We start from the raw sequence: 26,599 nt of genomic DNA, 5'->3' as shown, positions 1-26,599 counted from the left end.
CGTTTTCAGATCAGAACTTTCGTCCAAAAGAGATCCAGATAATTGACTACTAACCGGAAAGACAAATGAGGGTGAGTAAGATCATTTTCATCCTCATATGTTCAGTGGATTGTTTCACTCTAGATTGTGTAAACATCCATCCATCCATTTTCATACCCGCTTATCAGGGTCGCGGGGGTCTGCCGGTGCCAATCTCCGGCTCTCATAGGGCGCTGGGCGGGGGTACACCCTGGACAGGGCGCCAGTCCATCACAGGGCAACACAGACAGACAACCACTCATTCACTCCTATGGGCAATTTAGAGACTCCAATCAACCTTACAGTCATGTTTTTTGGATTGTGGGAGGAAGCCGGAGTACCCAGAGGAAACCCACGCAGCACGGGGAGAACATGCAAACTCCACACAGAAAGGACCCAAGTGTCCACCCCAGGGCTTGAACCCAGGACCTTCTTGCTGTGAGGCGGACGTGCAAACCACTAAGCCACCGTGCGCCCTTTGCGTAAACATTAGGAAGTGATTTAAACAAATTTGCTACTTGCTTTTTCTTGTTGCCAAGGTCACCTTGAAAACAAGCAAAGATTTGTTTATAATGACCTTAATCAAATAATCCATTTAACTAAGATTTACATGCTGTTCTGAGAAGTAAAAGCAGCGACTCCTAAAACTAGTACTTTATATACATAATAAGATATAATATATACTTATATTGATATATGAAATATTGTAGTTTTCTATATCGCCAAAATAGAAAACTCCCATAAATCTTGAATCTCGATATATCGCCCAGCCCTAATTCCTAAATTATAAAACAGCCTAAATAAAAACTTAAATGTGTATATGAAGCACATGTGTTTATTTAATATACTTACAGTTTATATACAAGTCAACACGTTGCATATTTACTGTTAATTTCACATTGCTTGTCTTTAAGTTTGACATTTACATGTTATTTTCATTACATATTTTATTTTAATTTCTCAGCTCACTCATAGGGTTCTCTGGTATTCACTAATGACTTATTAGACACATTTGTTGCACACTTTACATTCTTTAACACTTTTTGAATGGAGTGTATATTTATGGTGCTTGTGATTGGCTGATTTTTTTCATACTGACTTACGTGGTTCCTTCCGCTGTGGGAGACGCTAAAATCTCAGTTATTAATCTAACAGAACGTTTAACTGTGTCCTATCCTGCTGCTCTTTAGGAAGGTACTGTAAGCTCTCTGTCCCATTTCACAACGTATTTACACGAGTTATTTGTTTTTTTGGCCGGAACATCTTTATTCATTCATCTCTTTTCTGAGTTGTTTCCAGGTTTGTTGCCACTGTCGGCACTATTATCATGAGAACTGTCACTCAGGTCATTTCAGGTGGCAGTTCTCGCGAGGCTAGTGACGGCGTTCAGTTTAGTAAGGCATCTTTTAATTATTATTACATTAAAACACGGGATATTTACGGGAAAATATTAATACGGGAAGATATCGGGAAAGAAGGGTAAAATATGGGAGTTTCCCGGCCAAAACGGGATACTTGACAGGTATGCTCTGGCTACGGTTTTAGTTTGAACCGCAGAGCGGAAGGAAGATAGGAGCTAATCACCGGTAAAAAGCCCAGTAAAACCCTGAAATACAATCACCAGGAATAAATATTTGCTCCCTGGTAAAGATTGTAGCTCTAACAAGTGGTAAAATGATAAACTGGTGATATACAGCCTATACATGCAGTACGGGGACGCATTTACTTCGTCTCTGGTCCTAGTGCCAGCCGGTAAAGCCTTTTCCATTTACCGTGTTTACAGAGGTCCGTGTGTGTTTAATAAGTCCGTGTGAAAGTCTGCATGTTTATGCTTCCGTCCATCCACTCTTTTTATTATATCCATGTCTTTTAAGGCTCTTATTAAATATTCTAAGCTGGAGTCCAGGCCACCGCCATCTTGGATTATGTCATCAATATCTCCACAAGTCGCACAAGTGCAGAACGACCCGAATTAACGTAATCTTTCTCAACAAAAACTGTTGATTGTCATATTTCTGCTCCAGGGTTTGAGTTTGTTTTATTTAGTTTCACATCTACCTGGGCTGCAGCTCTGTTTTTTACACTGATGACAACTTGTTTGTAGTTTTATTTCAGCAAGTTTCACTTTTACAGTTACAGTTGGGGACCTTTGTAACTGAATACCCTTGTTACAGTACAGCAACCAAATTAAACTGTATCAACTCAGTGAATTAATCAAAGTGGGCTGTGTAAAGGCTTTTTCAAATGAAAACATTATCCTGTGAAATCTGTAAACTGCTGACCTGCACAACTCAAAGAATCAAAATTGAGAATTGTTTAGAACAGGAATCAAAACTGAGAGTCGGAATCAGAATCAGAATTGTTAAAATCTAAACAATGCCCAACCCGACTCATCATGTAATTTTCTTCTTAACTAAAATGCTACACCAATAATCTGATCAGACCCTTTTGAGTCCCTCATTTTCTTTCTACTGTTGGTGTTAGCAAATAATTATGTGATCCAGTGAAAACCTTCTTTATTTACTGTAAGAATGGCCTATTGGGTAGGCTCAAAAAGTAGTCCAAGGTTCCCAAAAATGCAGTCAAAGTGTATTTATTTACAGTGGTAAAAGTGCAGCAGTATTTACCTCTTATATAGTACTGAGGGGGAGGTACCAAAGCACATGATCTGAGGGGAAATCAATTAACTCATCTCAGACAAATTAATGACCAAAAATGCATTTAACATTTACCAAACAATTGTATATTAACTTTAGCAATGTTAAGAGGTGAGCAAATTTTGACATATACTTGAAAAATAGTTATTTGTATTTGCTAAGAAACACCCCTCCAACTCTATTACATGTGGTACCTTCCAAGAGGCACACCACTATATAAACCAACCACAGGCTTCTATTCTGTTTGCCACTTCCTGGTTTAACAAGCAAAGCACATGGAGCAATGGGTGAGAAACACTTATACTACTAATAATGCATTAGTTTTTACATTAAAACCTTACAAACAGTTTAGAAGGCACGGGGTAGCCCTGTGACATTTACCTCCTGAGTTGAATGTACTGTAACCCTCTTTTCACTCCAGTCCTTCTGGCGTTGAATAAAAACGGGATACGATAGTCTTAACCCCAGTTTTCTCTTTATTTCCTCCACTTGGGAACATACCAACACGGCAATACAGCTCAGCATAAAAGTCACTCTCTACTTCACCTCGCTGTCCGGATTCTGAGTTACTCTTAAACCTGTCCCCCTGAAACTGGGGTAAGTAAGAACCATAGTCTACATCACGCATTAAATAGTGCACTCATAAATAGTGCACATTTGAACATAATAATATAAAATAGTCACAGTACTTATGTATTTTTTGAAATATCATGTATTTTGGTAATAGGAAGTGGGAATTTTATGTTATGTTAACATTATGTTTGGGGTTGTAGTTAATCCCCCACTTCTGACCACTGTTGTATACATCACACTACTTACACACTGCTTACTGATGTCCACGCAACCCCATAGTCATTCTTATTCCACTCACACATAGTCTAGCACCAGGTGTTTCCATGCAGGCAGAATGTCTAGTATGAGATAACATTACAAACACTGTTAGGTTGGAAATATCAACAGAGTGAATGAGCTTGTTTAGGTTTTTATCCCTCTCAACCTATGACCCCACCCCCAGGTCACGCATGCGCAATTCCAGTGTGTGAAAAGGCTTATTCCACTGGATGATTGTAGTGGTCCCATGTTTGAATCTGCACGGTAAGAGGCAGCTGCTGTCATGAATAAAGTTGATGGTGGTCTCTGTAAGACGTGATAGAAAGAGATCATCAAAGTTCAGTTGATGAAACAGTCACAGATGGACTGAGAAACAGTAAAGTTACAAACTACTAATGATATCTCATGAACTGTCACTAACAGGAGCAGCATGTGTGACACTGAGAAGATGCAGAGCTCTCCAAACATTTCAAACATATCTCCACTCTTCCTTTTCACATTACACTATGTGAGCTGTAATCTCAGTTATTGACACTAGAGGGAGCTGCAGTCCCACCATGACTGACTTCATTTCCTGTAAAATACATGAAACAAAATGGGCACAGACAAAACCAAACAGACATCATTTTGATCATCAATTTATTCAATACTATAAAATATGTTAAAAAAAGAAAAAGCTGTTAAACCGTACCATTCATTCTGTAAACACTGTAAACCTGAAAATCACTAAAATGTTTCCCAGCTGTTTTTGTCTTTCCTTTTATTCTTAGTTATTGTCTGTTATCATATCATGCATTTTGTATCAATAATTTCACATGACATGTGGTGCACTTTATTGTAAATGTTAATTTAAAATAAAAACTTTTCAAATTCCTCTCTGAACCTCCATGGAGGTTTTATCTTCCAGGAGCTTCTTCCTGCTGATGTTTCTCAATTAAATCCACCATCATCTGGTTTCTTAATTCTTCTTGGACTTTAGTCTTCTCTCTGTATGTCAAAGCAAAGCACATCTGTAATGATTCTGTCACGTTTGTCTAAAATTACCAAAATGACATGATACTGGTCCTCAGAAGCAATTCCTCAGCTTTCAGAAACTGGTGGAATTTCTGCGATAGAGTAAATATTAGCAGAGTTACAGTCATTTAAATCATTGTATTCCCCAAAATGAGTTCAGAATCCCTGGGATATCTTCTTTTCCTACAGCAGACCAGACAATACTTTGCTGCCACCTGCTGTTCAACTGTTTCCATGTTTAAATTGAGTTTAATAATCCAACAGTTTGAAGATATTCAACTATCTATTCAATTTAATTTTAGTCCAGCTGTCCAGATTGAGGAGATCCTTCATAGTGAAGCTTGTCTGACCATCAGATCCCAATAATAATAATAGGTTTTCCATTTCTCACTGTGGCTTGGATAGCAAAATAAGCTATTCCTTTACTATCATTTACCCAACAGTTTTAACAACTATCAATTATTAAAGTCTTAATTATTTCAGAATATTCAGGAAGTTCATAAGCAATTGAATTATCAACATTGTCATGAATTATATTTTAGCGGTAGAATCAGCCCCCTCTGGCCCTCTACCTCTACATGAGCTGGTACCCATAGGGGCATAGCACCACATTTTGGGCACTCAGTACAAACCATCTTGTTGTGCCCCTTCTGTAAGTTATGTACACTTATTTTCTTGCCAGGAAACTATACTAGAATTCTTGCATAATTATATAAAATCATTTCTATTTCTTCACAATAACCTCATGACTCCATGTCCATTGCTTGTATTTTATAAAGCTGTTTTACTATATTTTAGTGGATAATTGAATATTGTGTTTGTGACAAAACATGTCATTGTTTGGGGGGCGGGGAAAGGGGTATAACTTCTAATAAGTTTATTTTCAATTAAGATTTGACATTTAAAATGATTGTACCAGCATTTAAATGTGCAAGAGTGCACATAGTTAATTCCAATAGAATCAATATATTGCCTAAAAAAGACGTGTGTTTTAAAGGGATCATCCACTGTTTTTACAAATGTTGCCTAAAACCTTTGAAATGTCGCTATTAGAAGATCTATACCTAACAAAATGCATTATTTTGCACCATGTTTGTTTTATTAACTTTTAAAGCTGGGACTACTTTACCCTGTGTCCTTTTAGTCCAGTGAGTTCTATTGGTATAGGTTGGATTTTTATCATTTGTGGAATGTGGAATGAGTATACAGTTAGTTGAAAAGAATGGCATATTGACTGATGCCATAACTTGGTGGAATAGTTGATTGCCAATGTAAAGATGAAAGTATTGGAAAAAAAGTGAGCAAAAGCCAATTTTTTTTATTTTATTGTTGTTGTAATAAATTAATGCAAAATCATGTAGAAATGTGGTTTAATAGTTATTTTTTCAGTTGATGTTGTCAGGACATGTGTTTTGTGTATCTGGATTGCATTTATTGACAACCTACCAAACTCACTGTGGTTTTAGGAGAAAAAAAGTTTTTCACATTTCTTCAATAAAAAATACAGGGTGCATACACTGAAATTTGCCCTTTTGTTCACTAACCCAACCAGTCGAACAAGATGGCTGCCACCTCTGAACCTGGTTCCACTGGAGATTTCTTCCTATAAAATAGGGGACGTTTTTTTCTTCCCGCTGTCCCTTAATGCTTGTTCATGTGGGTCTTGTTGGGTTCTTTTTCTTTCTATGAACTTTATATTTTGTTAAGCGCACTGAGATGACTTTGTAATTTTTGCTATATAGATAAAGTTTAGTTGAGTGTTGTGTTGTGAATTGGCGCTATATAAATAAAGATTGATTGATTAGTGAAGTTAAGCATTTGTAGTTTTAAACATATTGAAGGTGTTTTTTACTAACTTTTTGTGTGAGGTTCTTCTTCCCCTGCAGCATCCATTACACTTACATGCAAATGGCCAATTAATCAAAGTAGGCAATGACGTAATTTCCCCTGTGCTGAAGGCCTCAAAACCTGCCACTAACACCTACATTGAACAACACTAACCATAAACACATGCACTTGATAAGCACCCCTGCAGTATGAAATGTTGAATGCTAATTTTTTTCACTCTGAACTGAATTCAAAACTTGAGAGCCCTGGAGATGGAATATTGTGTCTTTCTTTGAGTTTTAACCTGTTTTGGCTGAAGGCTCTTTTTGTTTTGCTAGTTGAGAGGCACAGATGCCAGTAACTTAGTTACTTAGTAATGCATTACTCTAATATGTCCACCATAACTAATGGACAGCGGAGCATGGAAGATGTTCTGTTTTTACACATCCAGTAGAAATCTGGTGTTAATCTTTGTGGTTTGTTCAGGACAGACATTATTGGACAACAAACATAGTGATGGTCATGTGAGTTATTTTATTTACACATTATTAGACACATTTTCAGGCATTTTATTTCTTACATTCAGGATAGTTTATACGAGTAAAACAGTCATTGAGAGCAGTGCTAAGGGTGTTACACCTTTTTCTAAGCTGTTGCAAGACAAACAGAAAGAAAGGCACAGCACAACTAAGAGCTTGACATTGTAAAGCCTATTTTAATTATTATTATTTATTAATCAGTTCTTCCTACAGACACACAAACTGGTGTGACATAATAAAGTTTAAATGACAAAATATGACAGACAAATGTATTCTGCACTGAAATAAGAGTTGTTAGTTTGAACTTAAAGCTGCTGGTGACGATTCCTAGCATTTTAAAAACTGAACCTGTTTTTCATTCAAAAGTTGTTCTCGTCCTCTACTGATGCCAGTGTGACCCCAAACACACTAACAAAGCAATTCCCCTTACATTTCTGTTTTTTTTCACGGATTGAAAGTTGTGCCAAAATCTTGAGGAGTGACGTCATATCACACCACAAACAAACTGGAACAAAAATAACATCAAGCGAATCACAGTTTGGCTAAAAAACACAAGATATCACAGTAAAAATTAAGTCAAAACGCTTCTTAAATATAAGAAATGTAACTTTAAACTTCAGTCTAACTTTGTATCGTAGAATATTATTGAAGATGCAGCAAAGTTGCTCTGTGTCAAGTTTAGCCTATCCTTGATGGAATCTGTCATTAAATCTTTCCACTTTGTTTCCCTGAAGTCACAAGCATTATCTTTGGAAATGCAGAAAATCTAAATAGCACAATTGAAATGGAAACACCTGACTTTCGAAAAAACACTCAAAAATTGCTCAAAAGTTTTGACGCTTTCATGAGGAGGAATTTCAAACATTTAAATATTAAAATGTGTCACAAAAGTGCCACTTTTTCTGCAATTACACGTGACGTACTCGGTCACATGACCACTGCTCTCTGAGAAAACATGATGCGGTACGTGTGGACAGCAAAGGAGACCGGGACAGTTTTTAGCATTATACTTTAAAATGATTACTGCAACATTAGACAAGAAACAACAAAGGAATACAGAGTGTTATAAAGAGGTTTGGAGAGTCTGACTTTCTGCAGCGAAGTCTCGTGGGATGAGATTTCACGGGAGCTACGAGGCTCCAGCCCAAAACAACGTTGAATGGAAACGCGTTCAAAGCACAATTATACTTTGTCGACATTTAGAAATATTGCTTTTATTTTGCAAAAATTTGTAATGGAAACACAGTTATATTTCCATACTTTATGTCTTTATCTGTGTTAAAAGAGGTGATAAGGAGAGCCAGCAGCAGCTTTAAGGATAATCTTTGTGGTTTCTTCTTCCACAGTGTTAGATAACAAAGTAAAATGCATCAAAGTCTATCTGTGATCAACTATTTATAAAGAACAAATATTGCAGAATGAAGTACTAGAACATCTACTTATAGTATCAGTACTTAGTTTCCCTACAGCCTTGATGTAGTTGAGTAGAAAGTCCAGTATTTGTTGTTAAAGTTTCAACCTAAAGTATGACTACAGCACTTAAACATAATCTCCATCACAGTCTTCAGGATCATGACTGTCCACAACTGTATGAAGCTTTTTGAAGACCTTCCCATCTTGTGGGTTTCTCCACTTCAGGGTGACTTTTCTCTCTACTTTCGACTTCAGTCTTTCTTCAAGCTGGAAAACAGTTTGTCTGAAATTGTTACACAATTCAAAATCATTTCACACACAACTTTAGGGTTCAAATGTTTTCCTTTAGAGTTGAGTTAAGAACATTAGTTTGTTGCTCATTTCCTGAGGTCTGTCAGCCTTTTTCTGCCTCCTTCAGTCATTCAGAATGATTTCTGCTCTGTATTTTCTAACAACTTTAGACACAAAATCACTGAATGACTCTGGATGAACATGATTTAAACTTCTAGGATTTTTATGGAAAGATTTACGAGCTACGACTCAGACTCTAAAAGAACTTTATAATGATATTTGTCTAATCTTGCACTACCCCAAAGCCAATCCCCCTAAAACACAAACAATGACAATGCATGTACAAAATGTGAGGAGAGTTTTCCAGTTGTGAGTTACATGAAAATGTTAGCAAGAGCCAAAAGATCAGATCATAAAACACTGAGACTATAACACAGCTGAAAACCCCACACTTTTAAAGTGCCTTGAACTTGACACCTCTTCTGTTATTTCATTGGCTGGCCTAATACCTTTTTCTGCAGACTCATCTCCTTACTCAGCACTTCTAATGGTCTGTTCAGCCCCCTGCATTGGGCGATTTCTGAACTTTACACACGATCGAAACGATTGAAACGCTGAAGGTGGCTTTTTTAAACAATGGCCACGGTTACATGATGCTTTTTTTTATTCTGAATCATTTATTCAGAATTAAATAATACAGAATTAAAGTGTTCTGCTTCGTGTTTACATGGAAATAGTAATTCCGAATTGAGGTTTACATGGAAAACATGTTTAATCGCCTTCATTCAATTCTGCTTCAGGCCTGTGGTTTGGGAAGGCTTCTGATTGGACGGGGCGAACATAACGTATTCACGTCTACCGGAAAAAAATAAAAACAAACCCTTTCTTTTCGGCTACAACAGAGAAAGACCACTTAATAGCTACTATTTTCACTTTTATTTTGACTGTTTTGAAGCAGCAGCTTGACAATAACACACTGTTTTACTTTCGTCAGCTGAGCAGGAGAAGTGAGATAGAGTACCAGAGAATAGAGGCAGAAGACCATACTGTAGCCAATCAAAGCCAGGAGTTTGTGCAATGGCTGCTCTACCTCCACTCTACAGGATTTTGAGTAGAAGGAGAACTTTCAATGACCCGCACGACATTTGTGAAGCTATGTGGCCTGATGCAGTGCTTCATGCCACCCAATGAAGCCTGTGTATTTTTCTGTGTGTGTGTGTGTCTGTGTGTGTAATATGTCCGTCCATCCACTTTTTTCAATATATCCATATTTTCTAAGGCTCTTAAATAATCTCGGCTCGAGTCCAACACTTACTTCGGGCGGCCATCCTGGATTATGTGCTCGTCAGCACGTCTTCGTGACAGGATGAGCATGGCAGAACGACCAGTATTATTTAAAGCGGAACAAAACGTATACAAGATCGAGGAATTATTCAATTCTGAAATAAATTCAGAAAAAAACCAACCACCTACTTCGAATTGGCCTTTTTAATTAGGAATTAGGTGTTTACAAGGGAATTAATAATCTTTTTAAAGAGGATTACATTTTTTATTCTGAATTAAAGGGGAATTAAAACTCTCATGTAAATGTAGCCATTGAAATCAAATCATATACCCTTAGAACAATCTCTTTCTAAAATTGATAGTAAAATATAAACTAATTGTCCTATGGGGCATTTTGAATGACTTTAAATGTAAAAGACACATATAAATCATACTAATTGTCAGAAATAATTTTGAGTTATTTACAGATTCTGAAAGTGTGGTTTCTAAGCTTTCCATTGATGTCACACACATAGAAATCTATTAATATTTGAAGAAGTTATGGCTGTTTGAATGTTCTTCTTCAAAGATTAAACATTTATGTCACCTCTCGGAGCAGCCAGCTGAAGGGCTAAGGGGTTACTTTGCAGTACCCCACCCCCAGCAACATTTGTCAATAGCTGTTTTCAATTAATACCTTTGCCTTCAGTTTAGTTTTAAATTGAAACACGGCGTTGATTCAGAATCATAGTTTGATTACCTGTACGTAAACATTACCTGTGAAAAGTGATTCCACAGAATGTGGTTTGTATGTTGGTTCATTTAAACATCCACAAGATTGTAAGTCAAATTTGTAATAAGATAATAAAACCAGCATTTTCAAAATATTTAAGCATCTTGTGTACTAGCTATTGTACATGTGTGATATTTTTAATAAATAAAAAAGTTTGGAAGATTCAGTGAATAATTCTCCACCTCTTACCAATACCCCTGTAGATGTACATGCACCAAGATGGCAGCACTTTCAGCATGTCCCTCCACAGCCAATGAGGCGTCTATTCATGGCTCCAGAGCCACATATTGCCAACCCTGACCTTGGGTCACCTTGTAGTTTGCCTTTATAGCAGGTGTATACATTTCAGATTGGTGTCATTAAGCTATAATGGTCACCTTTGCCAGCCCTCACATGAAGACATGATCTGTCTGATTCAAGCCTTGTGTTATTATAAAAAACCTTAAAATTGGCCTTTGAAAGTTTGGGATTCACCTTTTTGAGGAGGTCCTTTTTCACTGCTGGGTCATTGAGGTCCAAGGCAGAATTCCCAGAAGTTATCTTAAGCTGCAGTCTATATGCTGCTATTCAGAAAAAAGAAAAAAGCTTTAATTAGTGTTCGTAGTAATGCCATTAATTGTAATGCTTTATTTTAACAACATTTATTTTGAAAAACAAACAAAAAGGAAAATATTGGCCTGCATCTAAAATGTCTAACATGATATATAGTTTTTATTGGATTTATTGAGTTTTTTAAAATCTTTTTATTGTTATTATTATTATTTGTATTCAGTTGTAGAGCATTCTAAATTTAAAGGTTGACATCTCCATAATCCATTGGTTGATAATGAATGGGCCAGTTTTTTCTCATACCTGTTGCTGATTAATGTTTTCTGTTAGAGTAATATCACATGATCAAGTCTTTTCTAATAATCCTCACTACAAAATAAGTAATAACAGTGGGTACAATCAATATCATCCAATATGCAAGGTTACAATCAGTGTTAATTATGACAGCAAATGTTTTATTTAGTTTTATTTATAGTCTTTGGGCTAAAATGCAGCATAGTTTCAGTCAAAATGAAGTTATCAGGATTATTTTAGATATAGTTTTAGTCAATAAATGATATTAAGATTTTAATCGACTAAATCTGTTACAGAAATAATAGACCTAAATATAAAGCTTAGGAGTTTATACATTTTTGCAAGTTTCAGTTGTTATTGATCAACCTGATTTAATGTTTTTAAATTCAATGACGTATTTGATGTGATCAATGTGTAAAATCATATAATCACGAGTTCTGATTGGATTTCGTTCCATGTGATGAAATTATAGTTACATTTTTATAAACTAACAAAAATATTGATCCATTTTAATGTAGTTTTTGTTCACATGTATTTATTTTAGTTAGCCATAGTCTAGCTTTTGACATTTGGGCGACCGGGGCTCAGGTAGTAGAGGGGTTGGCTTCTGATTGAGAGGTTGAAGGTTCGATTCCAGTCTCACAAAGTGTCCTTGGGCAAGAACTGAACCCTAAGTTGCTCCCAGTGGTCGACTAGTGCCTTGCATGGCAGCTCAGTCCTATTGGTGTGTGAATGGGTGAATTCCCTGATAATGTGAAGCGCTTTGAGACTACTCCAGAGTGGTGATAAAGATCTATATTAATCAAGTCCATTTACCATTGTCATTTAAAAAATGTAGTCGACAAAAACTATGATTAAAACTTTAGTTGTATCGTACAAGAAGTAAAAAAGTTGTATCAGTTGTACACCTATCTTCTGTGTTTGTTTTGCAATTATTTATATCTAGTTTTATAAGTGGCACAATCTGTGTCTGGAAGGTTTTAGGTTCAAACCCTATTGGTTTTCTATTTTCTATGAGTTTCCATTTTGTCAGTGAACCTGGTTTTATTTAGTTTTCAGTTATTTTTTTGGTATTTAGTTGGTTGTCTGTGTGTGTGGTTCATGTCTGTGTGTTTCCACACACCCTGTTTTGTTAAGTAGAGTGTGTTTGTGTTTAGTCCCTTGTGTTTCCACCCAGGTGGGCCGTGTGTACTGATTGTCTTCCCTCACCATTTAAAGAAGTGTTTGCACTCGGCATGTTTACTGCATTGTGATTGGATTGTCATCAAGGTCAATTAGTCAGTTATTTAGGTAGCTTTGGTTTCTACTTTTCCTTATGTTTGCTTTGTAATTTGAATAGTTTCGTTTTTTTTAAAAAAAGGACTTTTGTTTAGACACCACTTCCTCTTTTATATCCACGTCTAGATTGTCCAACATCTTCCCAATAATAGTTCCTCCTTTTCACTAATAATGTCTTGGATTAGGGTAAAAAATGTTAGGCAGTATTTGCCTAATTTATAAAACACTTTCCCAGCTTCACTTAATGATTGTCATTATCCCACTAACCATGAGGCAAACTGTAGCAGACAAATGGCAGTTTTTCTTCACAGGATAAAAACTTCCATTTTCCCCCCATGGTTGATGAGGTCACAGCACAGATAACTTTCATGGAGTTGAGATTATTATGAACACTGCCCCAGTTGCTGAAGGTGAAGTTGCTTCCATCAGACCAGAAAAAGTTTGGAGGTCTGTGTAGCCCAATCCATACCTGTGAGCCCTCTGTCTCATTGTTAATCTTTTTTACCACTTTGATATTTGTCACAGTCACCAGGTCCACATAATTTTCTCGACAGTATTTCTGTGCGACTGGCCAAGTTTCAGAAGAATTCACAAAAAAAACGTTGGGATCCAACTGTGACCCTGTTGAGACAATCATTAGGGTTTTAGAGAGGAGTATTCTTACACTATGATTATATTTTATAGAAATGAAGATTTGATTTTTCATATCCTCACCATTGTAACAAACAACATGCCGCTTAGATGAACAAAGCTCATCACTCCATACATTTCTTACTGCAACACAAAGGCCATTAGCTGAATAAAAGTCAGGTTGATCACTTCTCCAGTTCCTATAGTTAGCACCGACTCCTGAGAATCCATCTGACCATCTCCAGTCGATTGTGCTGTACAGACCCATCCAGACTGCTGAGCTCTGACCAGCTGATGTAATGGTGTCTAGAAGCTGGTCGTTCTGCTCTTTGTTTCCAATTGTGGCCAGGTCTGCATAAGTCTGCCTGCAGTAGGTCTGAGCTTCAGTCCAAGTCTTTTGATCAGCAACATAGTGGTACTGTAGGCATGTGGAGTAAGACCACCCTGTGGAGAAACAAACACTTTAATGAATGTGGAAGCACAATGTACATGCAGGGGTTTGAAGAAGTCTGACTTAATGTATGACAACAAAGGACCAAAGTTACTTTAAAGAGTAACTAAACTCTAAAACCACTTTTTTCTGCTGAATTTAAGTGTCTGTGTATATGGTAGTGTTGTTGATCACCAAACACACCACATCACTTGACCACTAAAACACAAATACAAGATTCAGTCAGACGTATATTGATCATGCATCTAAACCTTTAAAGATCCAGTATTTTGCTATTTTTCACCCATCTCCATTTGTTCTAAAAATCCCAACAACATAGAATTTGAGGTTTATTTTCCCAAACTTAGCTATTTTCTGGAGTTTTAGCCTTCTGAAAAGTCACTTTCAGAGCGCTCCCAAAAAAACAAGCTGCCTATGCATGAGTAGACGTAAACACACGCACACTTCTTCAGCATGTGTTTATCACAGTAACAGCAGCAGTTAATCATTAACAGTCTTCCTTCTCCTCCTCACCTCACAGAAATAGTTCATTTAAGACGATAGTTCATTGTTTTGTCCAACCGCTGTGTTACACTGGGTCATAAACACGTCAGATCATCCCAAAAAAGCGATACAAGGCGGTATAACTGCTACTAAAAATAGAACTGATTGTGACTGTTCGCTCTGCACCACAGGAAAGTAAACTCTCAACTATCAGCTGAGTCAGCTGCTTCACACCCTCACATAGGCGGCTATATTGCTTTCTTCTCCTCTTCACCTCTTCCGGTCACAAGAATAGTCCATTTAAGACAATAGTCCATTTAAGATGATAGTTAATTGTTTTGTCCAACCGATGCGTTGCATTGGGTCTCAAACACGTCAGATTATCCCAAAAAAGGTGATACAAGGTTGTATAACGGCTACTAAAAGTGAAACTGATATTCTGTATTATCTATATACTGAACGTAAAGATATTAACTGTAATATGTGTACATGTGCCTGTTACGTTTAAAAAAATACAAGGACTGGATTTACAGAAAGATTAATCAGCCATAACGTATTTGTTTTTTTTTTTCTTTTTTTTTTTTTTTTTTACAATTATTATATACACTAGTACAGTGCCCGTCGGAAGTATGTATTCATATCGTGGGGGCTTAAGTAGAGTAGTCAATTATGGCTAAATGAGTTTGTGTTTAAAGGTTGGATGTACAAAGAGGTGTACATACTCAAGGGGTCTGCAACCTGCGGCTCTGGAGCCTCATGTGGCTCTTTGACTCTTTTGCAATGGCTCTTTGTAGCTTTAAAAATAATAATAAAATAAAATAATGAAATGTTATTTCTTACTGTACAGAGGATGTTGATGATTAATGATATTAACGTCAAATAAAATGATGATAAAACAATTGGTTAACATAAAAATAAATCACGTTATGCAATAACTGCCACTTTCCTACTTCAACTCCTACAACCTCTACTTACCATCAACTTTCCTGCACCTGTGGCTAACCTTAAGTTTTAAATCCGTTGTAAGATAACTAAAGTAACAAAAAGATTATTTTGGAAGAAAATAGAGTCTGTGGAAAGAAAAAAAAATATTTAATTGCCAATATGCAGCCTTAATATGCAAGCTTGATATGTTGCAAGAATTTTTTATATTTTTTTGTTTGGTGTATTTTTTTGTAATGTATGTTTTTTGGAGTCATTATGTGTATGTTTGTATCTTTCTGTCGTGTTTTTGTGAAACTTTTGCATAATTATTGTTTTTTGTTGCCATTGTACTGTGATTCTGGAATCATTTTGACTATTATTGTATGTTCTTTGGTGTAGTTTTGTGCATTTCTGTTGTCATTTTGTGTATAAATATTTAGTTTTGTGTACTTTGAGTCAATTTCATAATTTTCTGAAATGTATGTTTAGTGTTTTGTTTTATTTTACTCATTTAGTATTTATTATATATATATATATATTGTGTGTGTGTGTGTGTGTGTGTGTGTGTGTGTGTGTGTGTGTGTGTGTGTGTGTGTGTGTGTGTGTGTGTGTGTGTGTGTGTGTGTGTGTGTGTGTGTGTGTGTGTGTGTGATTAACAGGCACTCCTATGCCACATGCTATATCTGTTACTGAGGGAGGTACGTGTGGTTTGTGGTGCAGCTCAGGATTTATATATATATATATTTATATAAATAAACTGTGTGTGCACGTTGACAGCTGTAATTCTTTTAAATAAGCAGCAAATTGATTTGCATGTTCTTCAGTTTGTGTGTGTGTTTATTTTTTTGCATCATAAAGTCATGCATGTTAGACTTACTGTAGTGCACACGTGGGCAACTTTGGTTCTCAACCTTGGGACCGCGAGACACTGGGAAGGGGTTGCCAGATGCCTTCAAGAAACTAAGAATATATTTTTGAACAATTTGAGCCCATTTTTGCTTAATTTCACCCTTTTTTCTGCAACTACACCAAACTCACCATTTTCATCTTTTTCTTGCTGTTTTTTTTGCTCATTTTAATGCATTTTTACTGCATTACTCCCATGTACATCACTTTTCCTCCTAATGTCACATATGTTGACCCAATATTGTAACTTTTAACCACTTTTTGCTGTATTTCATGCTTTTTTTTTGCCAATTTAACCACATTCACAATTTGTCATGCTCATTATTTGCTAAATTACTTTGTCTCAACCACCCTCCCCCCATTTCTGCCACTTTTAAGCCAATATTGACACTTTGAACCCTTTATAACACTTTTTTGTCCGTTGTTGTCCACTCTAATTTGCAACTTTGAACCAGTTTCTGTGGTTTTTAAAATCCCATTTCCCCAATATTTCCACCATTTTTGGTCACTTTTAACCCATTTTATTTCTGATTAAAACAAGGATTTACATCTTTAAGATGACTATGTATTAGGGCAGAAATAATACTAAACTCGATCTAATAGTACACGTGTTAAACTCAAGGCCTGCGGACCAAATCTCCTTTTGGTTCATCTAATTTAGCCAGCAGGAGAAAGTCAAATGGACATTTAAAAATTAATCATTAACTGACCAACTAATTCAGTTGTAGATTACTCAGTCCCGCCAAATGCCCACATTTAACAAAAGGGATCACAGTTTTCCTCCTAATATCACACGATGGCAGTCAATTTCAATCTGAAATTGTTAAAGAATTCAAATATTTTTTTCTGAAGTGTTTCAATTTTGCTCAAATTTTTTTAAAAATCACAAATTTAAGAAAATTGAAGTTCTAATCCCGCAGGGACGGATATCTCTCACTTATTATTTTACATATATTGTGTAACATTTCTATCATTTTCTCCACCTATTATCTGAGGCCCACTTCAGATCAAACTGGTCGGTATTTGTTCCCTGAACTTAAATGAGTTTGACAGTCCTGTAATAGAAGAATCCTCCTTGGACATCCCTCTGCAGCTCTGTCAATGTGTCTCTCACTTCCTCGTTGGTGCGGAGTACAGTGGGAACAGTGGGAACAGTGGAAACAGTGAGGGTGTGTAACAGGGCGTGACTGCCTCCCAGTCTCTCTGCAGCCAACAGAAACATGGGAAACCTGGAGCTCACAGCTGTAGCATTAAAGCATCATGGGAGTAAAAATGGAGCTTGTTTAGAAAATGTGAGCATTCGTACGACTTGATAATGTTAAACTTTAGTGAATTGGGTTTGATTTGACTGGTTCTGGAAAGTTTTTCAGTTAGTTCTACACAAGTTCACTGTCTCCATGCCTGGATTGGCTGCTTACTGGTTGCCCACATATGGTGGATTACAGTAAGCGTTTGCCATAAAAACAAGTAGAAATGGTTTTGATTCAAAGTTGTGACTGAACTAAACATTAACATATTCTATAGCTCAAGCTGTGATTATGTGCTGTGTGTAAGTTTTCAGTAAAATAGCCCCAAACTTTTGAGACTTTAGGTTGGTTCATCTTCTGATCAGTATGTAAATGGTGAAGCAACACTGCACCCAGCAGTTCATGTATGGCTTAACTGAGGCCTTTTTGTAGCTGCTGATTGGTTCCAATTTTGTCACTAAGTATTTTCAGTTGTGTGTCAAAGTATTTTCAATTACCCAATGTGTATTGTGTTTTGAATTGATGTGTTTTCCCAACGGTACCCTGAGATTTCCTTTTTGAACTAAGTGTCTAATGTATGAAAAAGTGTGTAGTGTGCAGGAACAAGTGTGTTAAAGAAATGCAACTAAAGTGCAAAGCAGCACTTTTGTTAAAGGTATGGTTATACTTTGTTTAAGGTATGGTAAAAACAGCTTCAATACTTACTTTGGTTTAAGCAATGAGTAAAAACTGTGAACCTGGAACTGTTTGCGGTGTCTGTTTTTGCACCGTCTGATTCTGGATCTGGATTTTTTTGTATAGTTTGTTTTTTGTTGCCATTGTACTGTGATTCTGGAATCATTTTGACTATTTTTGTATGTTCTTTGGTGTAGTTTTGTGCATTTCTGTTGTCATTTTGTGTATAAATATGTAGTTTTGTGTATTTTGAGTCAATTTCATAATTTTCTGAAATGTATGTTTTTTGGAGTCATTTTGTGTGTTTTAGGTTTAGTGTTTTGTTTTATTTTACTCATTTAGTATTTTATTATATTTATAGTGTGTGTGTGTGTGTGTGTGTGTGTGTGTGTGACTTTTAGCAGTATAAAAACATTTTTAATGTTGACCTTTTCTTTTTTTAACCCAAACAAACTGCGACACAGTGACATCATGAACCCGGAACCGGAAGTAGTGCGCTCAATACCGCGCTCTTACCGAGGGAGCCGTAATTTTAAAATTAACGTTTTGAGACGCCAAATTACTCCAAAATAACGGGTGCACACACTTGGGGTATTTGGAACCCATTGACGAAGATTCAGGTTGAACTCATACCGTGTCGGGGAGATATTTGCGACAGGCACGCACGCACGCACGCACACACACACACACACACACACACACACACACACACACACACACACACACACACACACACACACACACACACGCACCTACACACACAGACCTTCCTTGAATTTATAGATAGATTTCCTATGTTTCATTTTGTTCAGGCATCGAAAAGGGCAGCTATTGTTTTTTACACCGTTGTGTTCGGCCGCCAAGAGCTGCTGACCGCGGAATGTACTGGCAATAATATACTTTGTCACCCTGGATTTTCACTGGATGCGTATATGCTGCGAAACAACAGCTCAGCTGATAGGTTTCCATTAAAGTCCCATGTTACGCTAAATCACCTTGTTTGTTTCATTGATTCCCTCAATTGTTAGTTAGAGGGTGATTTGCTCCTTTCTTACTGCAGAGCGAGCACAAACACCTCCCGCCTTGATGACAAATTTGACGTGGCACTGAGCTGGAGAAGCCCCGCCTCCAGGAAGCTCTCTGCTGTCATTGACATGTAAACATGAAAACCCCTATGAAGGGGAGCATTTCAGCGTCCTTCACGCAGTGCTATGTATGTATTTTCGACAGTCTATGTATGTACCAGTGAACGCCCAGCCCCCACGCTCTGTCTCGTGTTTATAAAGCAAATGAATGGCTCCTTATCGTGCTTTTGCAGAGCTTGATGTCAACACATTGGTTTAAACCAGGAACGTTTTATCAGCTGATTAATGTTGGTCAGTCCTTTAGATAAAAATCTATATCTTTCCTTTAGGATCTCACCAGGTAAATGAAAGGATTGCATCGATGCCTAAATATTTCATGTCCTGTCAGATGTCAGATCCAATCACACAGCAGCATGTCCAGAGATTGATCCACCTATTCTAAGGCTGGTCGTTTTCCGAGGTAACTGATTGGCCAGGAGGTTGGGATTTATACTGGATCAGAACTTATCTTAGCTCTTAAACTACTACCAACCGACTCCTAAGATCTACACAGTCAACAGGGACAATGGCTGACCTAAAGTCAGGGACCAGGTACAGTTTAATCTTCTTTGATATAAAAATGTACAAGTCAATGTCACCAGTAGGCTGTATATCATCTGAAAACTGGGAGGTGGTTATCAGGATACTGGCTCCCAGATTCTTCCCAGTTGGTGTGTACGTCTTTGGGGCAGTGGTCAGTTGGAAAATAAGGAAAGTAACAGACTGCATACCTGGGGTGATGGGATCTTGTTTAGTGATTATGGGATAACTATGAATTGGTGCCTTGGTCTCTCTCTCGTAGTTCTGTAATTATTATATTTGTATTAAAATAATTATGTACAATATATATTTAAACCTTAATTGTAACAAAGGAGGGATTGAAATGGTTAATTCCAGAACTATTATCTCTCCCAGGCCTGATCATCTCTTAGTCAGAGTTCCCTAAACAGTCCATATTGACTTTGCATCCTCATCTAAAACCACCATAACACCACTTCATAATTATTAAAAAAGAAGCACTCAGGACCTTAATTGCTAAAGGTTCGCATATGTAAAAATGTGCTAATTTAACTGCAGACAAAAACACATGTTAAAGTGGATCACTGCGTCTTTGTTGGAACGTTCAAAATATTGGAAGGATGACGGGCAAATAGATTAATTTATCCCCCAAAATGGATCGGAGTATATCTGATACCAAATCCAGCCCTTATAAGGTGGCTTACGTTACCATCTAACACAGTACAGACTGATTTCAGATTTGTGATCTCATGTTAATCAGCAAACATTTCTCTTCAACTTAATAGAAAAACATTGTGTGATAGACATAGGACATTTTGTGCAAGGTTGCAGAAAGAATCAGAGATTAGAAAACATTTTATCTGGTAATGTCTCGATTATATTAATCAATTCATGCAGTTAAACACTATCATTCATTGTTAAAACAACATGTGATGCTGAAATTACAGGCACATTACAATCATTTAAGAATAGCAAATACCTACAAATATTTAGGAGCTTTAAACCATAATCATTATTTTTTAATGGTACTATTACAACCTGCTCATTTTTTAATATTCTTCAACATTTATGAGATTTCAGAATATTAACTTTTATCTTCAAACTTTAACAGCAAGATAGCTCCAACTTGTTGCCAAACTCACAGGTCCAGTAGAACAAACTTGTTTACAATAGTTTTCTTCAAAAGCTGTCATTCAGTCTGTAAACCTTTTAAATAGTTATAGTCAGTTATAATAACTGCTTATTGTTTTTGCCACTTTTAGGTCTTCATATCATAACTTTCTGAACCAAATAATTGACTACTAACCTGAAAGACACATGAGAGCCAGTAAGATCCTCGCCATCCTGATCTGCTCAGTGGATTGTTTCACTCTAGATTGTGTTTATATTAGGGCACAATTTAAACAAATTCACGACTTGTTTTTTCTTGTTGCCCAAGGTCACCTTTAAACAAGGACGAGCAAAGATTTGTTTATCATGACCTTAATCAAATGAAATGCTAATTCCTCTGTGGTTCACCCTGTGGAAAAGATATTAGTCATTATGTAATTTTCTTCTTGACTGAAAAGTGTCGACCAATAATCTGATCAGACCTTTTTCAGTGCCTCATTTTATCCTCTCTACTGTTGTTGTCAGCAAAGGATTAGTTATGTGAAAGATGTTTATTCTGCTGATCTGTGTGTGCAGTAAGACATAATGATTCCATAGACAGGATACCAGATGTATGCCATAATTACGTTAGTATACATTATCTGCCGGAGCTAGACAGGCTTGTATTCTGGTTCAAGTACCAATTTGATTGATAAACCATTTCTTCTGTCATATTGTCCAGAGTAAACTGATTCCCTGTAGGGTAATGAGCAATTTTTGGAGTTATGTCTTTGTTGGAGATATACGGTTCGTTTTCCCTGACCAGGCAGAGTATGCAGTGATCTCACAGGTCTCATTTTTTGTTACTTGTTCAGGACTCTGATTGTATTAATAAACTGCCTATTATTTACATATCAGTTGTCCCAAAGACTACTTTCACATCCCCTTTTTGTTATCGTCATCCACACCACAAGATGCAACACCTTTAACTACAGTAGTTAGCTTTAAAAATAACTGTTCTCTGTCTTTGTCACGTTTAGATCTTTTCAGATCAGAACTTTCTTCCAAAAGAGATCCAGATAATTGACTACTAACCGGAAAGACACATGAGGGTGAGTAAGATCATTTTCATCCTTATATGTTCAGTGGATTGTTTCACTCTAGATTGTGTAAACATTAGGAAGTGATTTAAACAAATTTTCTACTTGCTTTTTCTTGTTGCCCAAGGTCACCTTGAAAACAAGGATAAGCAAAGATTTGTTTATAATGACCTTAATCAAATAATCCATTTAACTAAGATTTACATGCTGTTCTGAGAAGTAAAAGCAGCGACTCCTAAAACTAGTACTTTATATACATAATAAGATATAATATATACTTATATTGATAAATGAATCGGTTCGCAGCCGAGTGTGAAGCGGCCGGAATGAGAATCAGCACCTCCAAATCCGAGTCCATGGTTCTCGACCGGAAAAAGGTGGAGTGCCTTCTCCGGGTTGGAGATGAGGTTCTGCCCCAGGTGGAGGAGTTCAAGTTCCTCAGGGTCTTGTTCACGAGTGAGGGAAGGATGGAGCGAGAGATCGACAGGCGGATTGGTGCGGCGTCTGCAGTGATGCGGAGTCTGCACCAGTCCGTCATTGTAAAAAGGGATCTGAGCCAAAAAGCGAAGCTCTCGATTTACAGGTCGGTCTACGTTCCAACCCTCACCTATGGTCATGAACTTTGGGTCATGACCGAAAGAACAAGATCACGGGTACAAGCGGCCGAAATGAGTTTCCTCCGTAGGGTGGCTGGGCTCTCCCTAAGAGATAGGGTGAGAACCTCAGTCATTCGGGAGGGGCTCAAAGTAGAGTCGCTGCTCCTCCGCATCGAGAAAAGCCAGATGAGGTGGCTCGAGCACCTAATTAGGATGCCCCCCTGAACGCCTCCCTAGTGAGGCCTCCCTAGTGAGGCGTTCAGCGCACGTCCCTCCGGAAGGAGGCCCCGGGGAAGACCCAGGACACGCTGGAGAGACTATGTCTCTCGGCTGGCCTGGGAACGTCTCGGGGTCCCCCCCGGAAGAGCTGGAGGAAGTGGCCGGGGAGAGGGAAGTCTGGGCCTCCCTACTGAGGATGCTGCCCCCCGCGACCCGGAAACGGCTAAGCGGGAGATATATCGCCCAGCCCTAATTCCTAAATTATAAAACAGCCTAAATAAAAACTTAAATGTGTATATGAAGCACATGTGTTTATTTAATATACTTACAGTTTATATACAAGTCAACACGTTGCATATTTACTGTTAATTTCACATTGCTTGTCTTTAAGTTTGACATTTACATGTTATTTTCATTACATATTTTATTTTAATTTCTCATGCTCACTCATAGGGTTCTCTGGTAGTCACTAATGACTTATTAGACACATTTGTTGCACACTTTACATTCTTTAACACTTTTTGAATGGAGTGTATATTTATGGTGCTTGTGATTGGCTGATTTTTTTCATGCTGACTTACGTGGTTCCTTCCGCTGTGGGAGACGCTAAAATCGAAGTTATTAATCTAACAGAACGTGTAACTGTGTCCTATCCTGCTGCTCTTTAGGAAGGTTCTGTAAGCTCTCTGTCTCATGTCACGGCAAATTTACGGTTGGTCTCATTTGGAGACATGATTTATTGCTCTGGTTGAGTGATGGAGTCCAGGCGAGGCATTGTTGATTTTATAAAAAAGGTTTATTATAAAACTAAATAAAGAGTACAAAGATGGACAAAATTAGTGACCGCCCGGGCGGACGTCCGATGATCGAGTGGCACACAGTTCTAACTCATCACGTATATTCCCCCTCAGTCCCCCTCCCTCCTCCCTCCAGGAGATAAAGAGGACAGGGTGGAGGTGAAAGAAGAGGGTGAAAAGAGACAGTTTCTTCTTTGGGTCAAAACAACCAGTTCTCTGGTATCTCCTGAATGTCGTGAGTTTCGGAGGTGTGTGCGTGTATGGTGTTTGTGTGTATGAATGGATGTGTATTGGGTGTGTATGTGTGACTATGTGAGTGTGTGTAGGTATGTGACTGTGTGATGCCTCCGTGTCTGAGAGATAAGATGTGTTTTGGGAAGATGACCTTGAGAAGAGAGCAGAAAACATGAGACAGCAGAAATGAAAAGTCTCAACTTAAAGCCTTAAAAAGAATAAGGTCTATGAGTAAATATGTTAATAAACATAACTGACAATTTTGGCCCTGACAATCCACCCTTTTTGGACAAAGTCCAACACATAAAAAAAGGCAAAATTAGTTAGTGAAAATGTCTAACCTTAGCACAGCCTAAAACACATAAAACTTACTCAAAAAAGTTAGTGGGATTGTAGCTCAACCTCTCGTGGTCTGTAGGACAAACGATACTGACACCGTCATAACACTATGGATATATGCATTGTTTTTCAGGGGACACAGGCATCCCCAAGGTTGGAGCAGGAAGAAAGGAGGAAAAGGCAAAGAACCCCATAAACACATAATGAATATTACGTGAGACAAGGTCATATGCACAATAAAATCAAATATCCTTAGCTACTAAAATCATTGGCAATCACGGCAATGAATATGGAATATATATATATATCACTAGTAGCAAAAACACACATGGTAAAAATATCAGCACAGCAACAAAAACATATGTAGGTGTCATCAGTAAGCAGAGTCATCATCTGAGACATCAAAACACGCATCATGAACACTTCAGGCTGGACTTCCGGCGGCGGTAGGGTTATAGGACGTGGCATGGCGTCGCGTAGCCTGGAAATGTTTTTGGCTGCCTCTGCAATAATCTGACCGTCGGCGGTATTATTCGGGATAAAACTGCAACAAGATGCACCTACCAATGCCGCGGTCTGTAGGTCTAGGACCATTCTATTTTGTAGGACTAAGGTTTCGACGCGCAGCAGTGTTTTGCCCACCCCAGCCCAGGGAAACATCGAATAAGTAACTTTCTGGCCTGTCGTCCACAGTTTATGTTCGGGGGGAACGTCCGTGCCCCAGATCGCGTCGTGTGGATTAAAGCCCAAAGGAGTGTGGGATTCGAATTTACGTCGTGACAAAAGGGGAATAGTTGAGCATAGTCAAAAACCGTTTGCTAAATTAAACGTGCCATTAGTCCCGGGTGTATGAACGTGGGCACATGTGTGCAAATTATGTGCGGTGTCGCATTCAGGACCCAGGGTATAATTGCAATTGTGACCGGGAATCTGGCCTAGTTTATGAGTTCCATTTCTGGCGAAACAGAAGGGAAACAGTGTGGATCACGTGTAATCTATGTACATAGTGGAAGATGTCTCATCGCGTAGTGTAGCCAGTTTTTTACTGGCTGTTTAGAACAACGGTTGGGGTCCCCCATGCCGAAGTTAGAGTAAGACAAATAACAAAAGGAGTTGGAAGCATCCATTGGTATCACGGTTAAGCGGGGGTGTGTTGATGACACAGGCATGTAAGAGCAAACATAACAGTTGTATAGGCTCCTACTTTTAGCTTGATAGTGCGCGTATCGGTACCAGGTGTTCGTGAAAAACGGATGAGTAACATTGGTCGCGTCTATCCAACGTTTATTTCTGCTAGCATTAGTAACCCTGTAAAAGGAAACATTCACATCAGGATCAACACTTGCATTCATTGGTTCAAGCCCAGTGTCCTCGATTGCCCCCTTGGAGGCCAGGAGCCAGAGGAGTACTGGAATTGCTGACAGGACCATTGCGTCAATCGATGACCAACTTCAATCACAGCGAGAAAGGCTTGTGACCTCTTTTCTCCCACGATGTCCTCAAGGTTGGATTTCAAAGGCTTCAACAGACCGTATGCCCCGTAAGAAAGGTCAGCTGGTGACCCCCCGAGGTCTTTTCCTTTTCCCTTTCATTTGCAACTTTTAAAGCAACTGAAAGCTCATCAAAGCACTGCTCCCGATCCAGAAGAGAGGAAACGCTCCTTACTGCGGTTCCTCGATCAGTGGTGATGTTGGTTCTTCCTTCGTTGGACCAGTCGCCTCAAGATTAGGGTCGGCTGGTGTTGGCACCTTCCTGTAGCGTGATGCGTGAATCCACGTGGCTCGCTCTGCGACCTTCACAGCCGTGTGTGTCGTCAGTTGAACCTGAAAAGGGCCGATTCACCTTCGGTCGGTCCACCCTTTTCGTCTCGGGTTGTAGATGATCACGAAGTCATTAGGCCGAATATCGTGTAGATGATCAGTTGTTGTCAGAGGAAGGGTAGTCTCCACACACCTGGCAACCTCTCTTGGGATCGGTTGGTACCTGAACAGAAGAAAAGGGGGGGGGGGGGGGGGGGGGGGGAACAAAACAAAACAAAACAAAACAAAACAAAACAAAACAAAATAAAATAAAATAAAATAAAATAAAATAAAATAAAATAAAATAAAATTTAAAGAGTAGGGGTGTTAGGGTTAGTTAACTGACTAAATGGATAGTTAGTCAGGATCTGAGAGCTTTTCAGATCCTAAAAGGTGCTGCTGCACAATCACACAATGGTTAGGTGTGGGTTAGTGAGCTTTTAGCCATGCTAGCTCAATGTTTTCTGTAGCCCATTCACACGTGAGTGGGAAAATATGAGGCTGAAAGAAAAGCAGGAAGTATTAATTCGATTCTCCTTTCCTGGAGCAAGGAGAAGCATAGCTGGAGTTGCAGTGATTCTCAAACTGTGGTACGTCTACTACCAGTGGTACGCTGATACCTGGTGAGAAGCAACAATTTGAGAACCACTGTATACAAGGGCATGCAAGTCAGACGGAGAAGTGTGGAGTGTGACTACAT

General features: G+C 38.2%; 1 protein-coding gene across 1 annotated transcript; it reads right to left on the bottom strand.

Moving 5' to 3' along the window:
- Window positions 1-8,118: 8,118 nt before the first annotated feature.
- LOC114480608 (lymphocyte antigen 75-like) lies at window positions 8,119-21,084 on the bottom strand. Its single transcript, XM_028474889.1, has 5 exons — window positions 21,033-21,084; window positions 13,482-13,841; window positions 13,035-13,388; window positions 11,121-11,206; window positions 8,119-8,566 (listed from the first exon to the last, which is right to left on the bottom strand). The coding sequence occupies exons 1-5, from the start codon at window positions 21,067-21,069 to the stop codon at window positions 8,426-8,428; spliced, it is 978 nt and encodes a 325-aa protein (XP_028330690.1). The 5' UTR covers window positions 21,070-21,084; the 3' UTR covers window positions 8,119-8,425.
- Between the last annotated feature and the right edge of the window lie 5,515 nt (window positions 21,085-26,599).

Source organism: Gouania willdenowi, chromosome 18, assembly GCF_900634775.1.
Source record: "Gouania willdenowi chromosome 18, fGouWil2.1, whole genome shotgun sequence".
In the NCBI taxonomy this organism is placed as follows: Eukaryota; Metazoa; Chordata; class Actinopteri; order Blenniiformes; family Gobiesocidae; genus Gouania; species Gouania willdenowi.
This window is presented reverse-complemented; position numbering and strand designations above follow the sequence as displayed.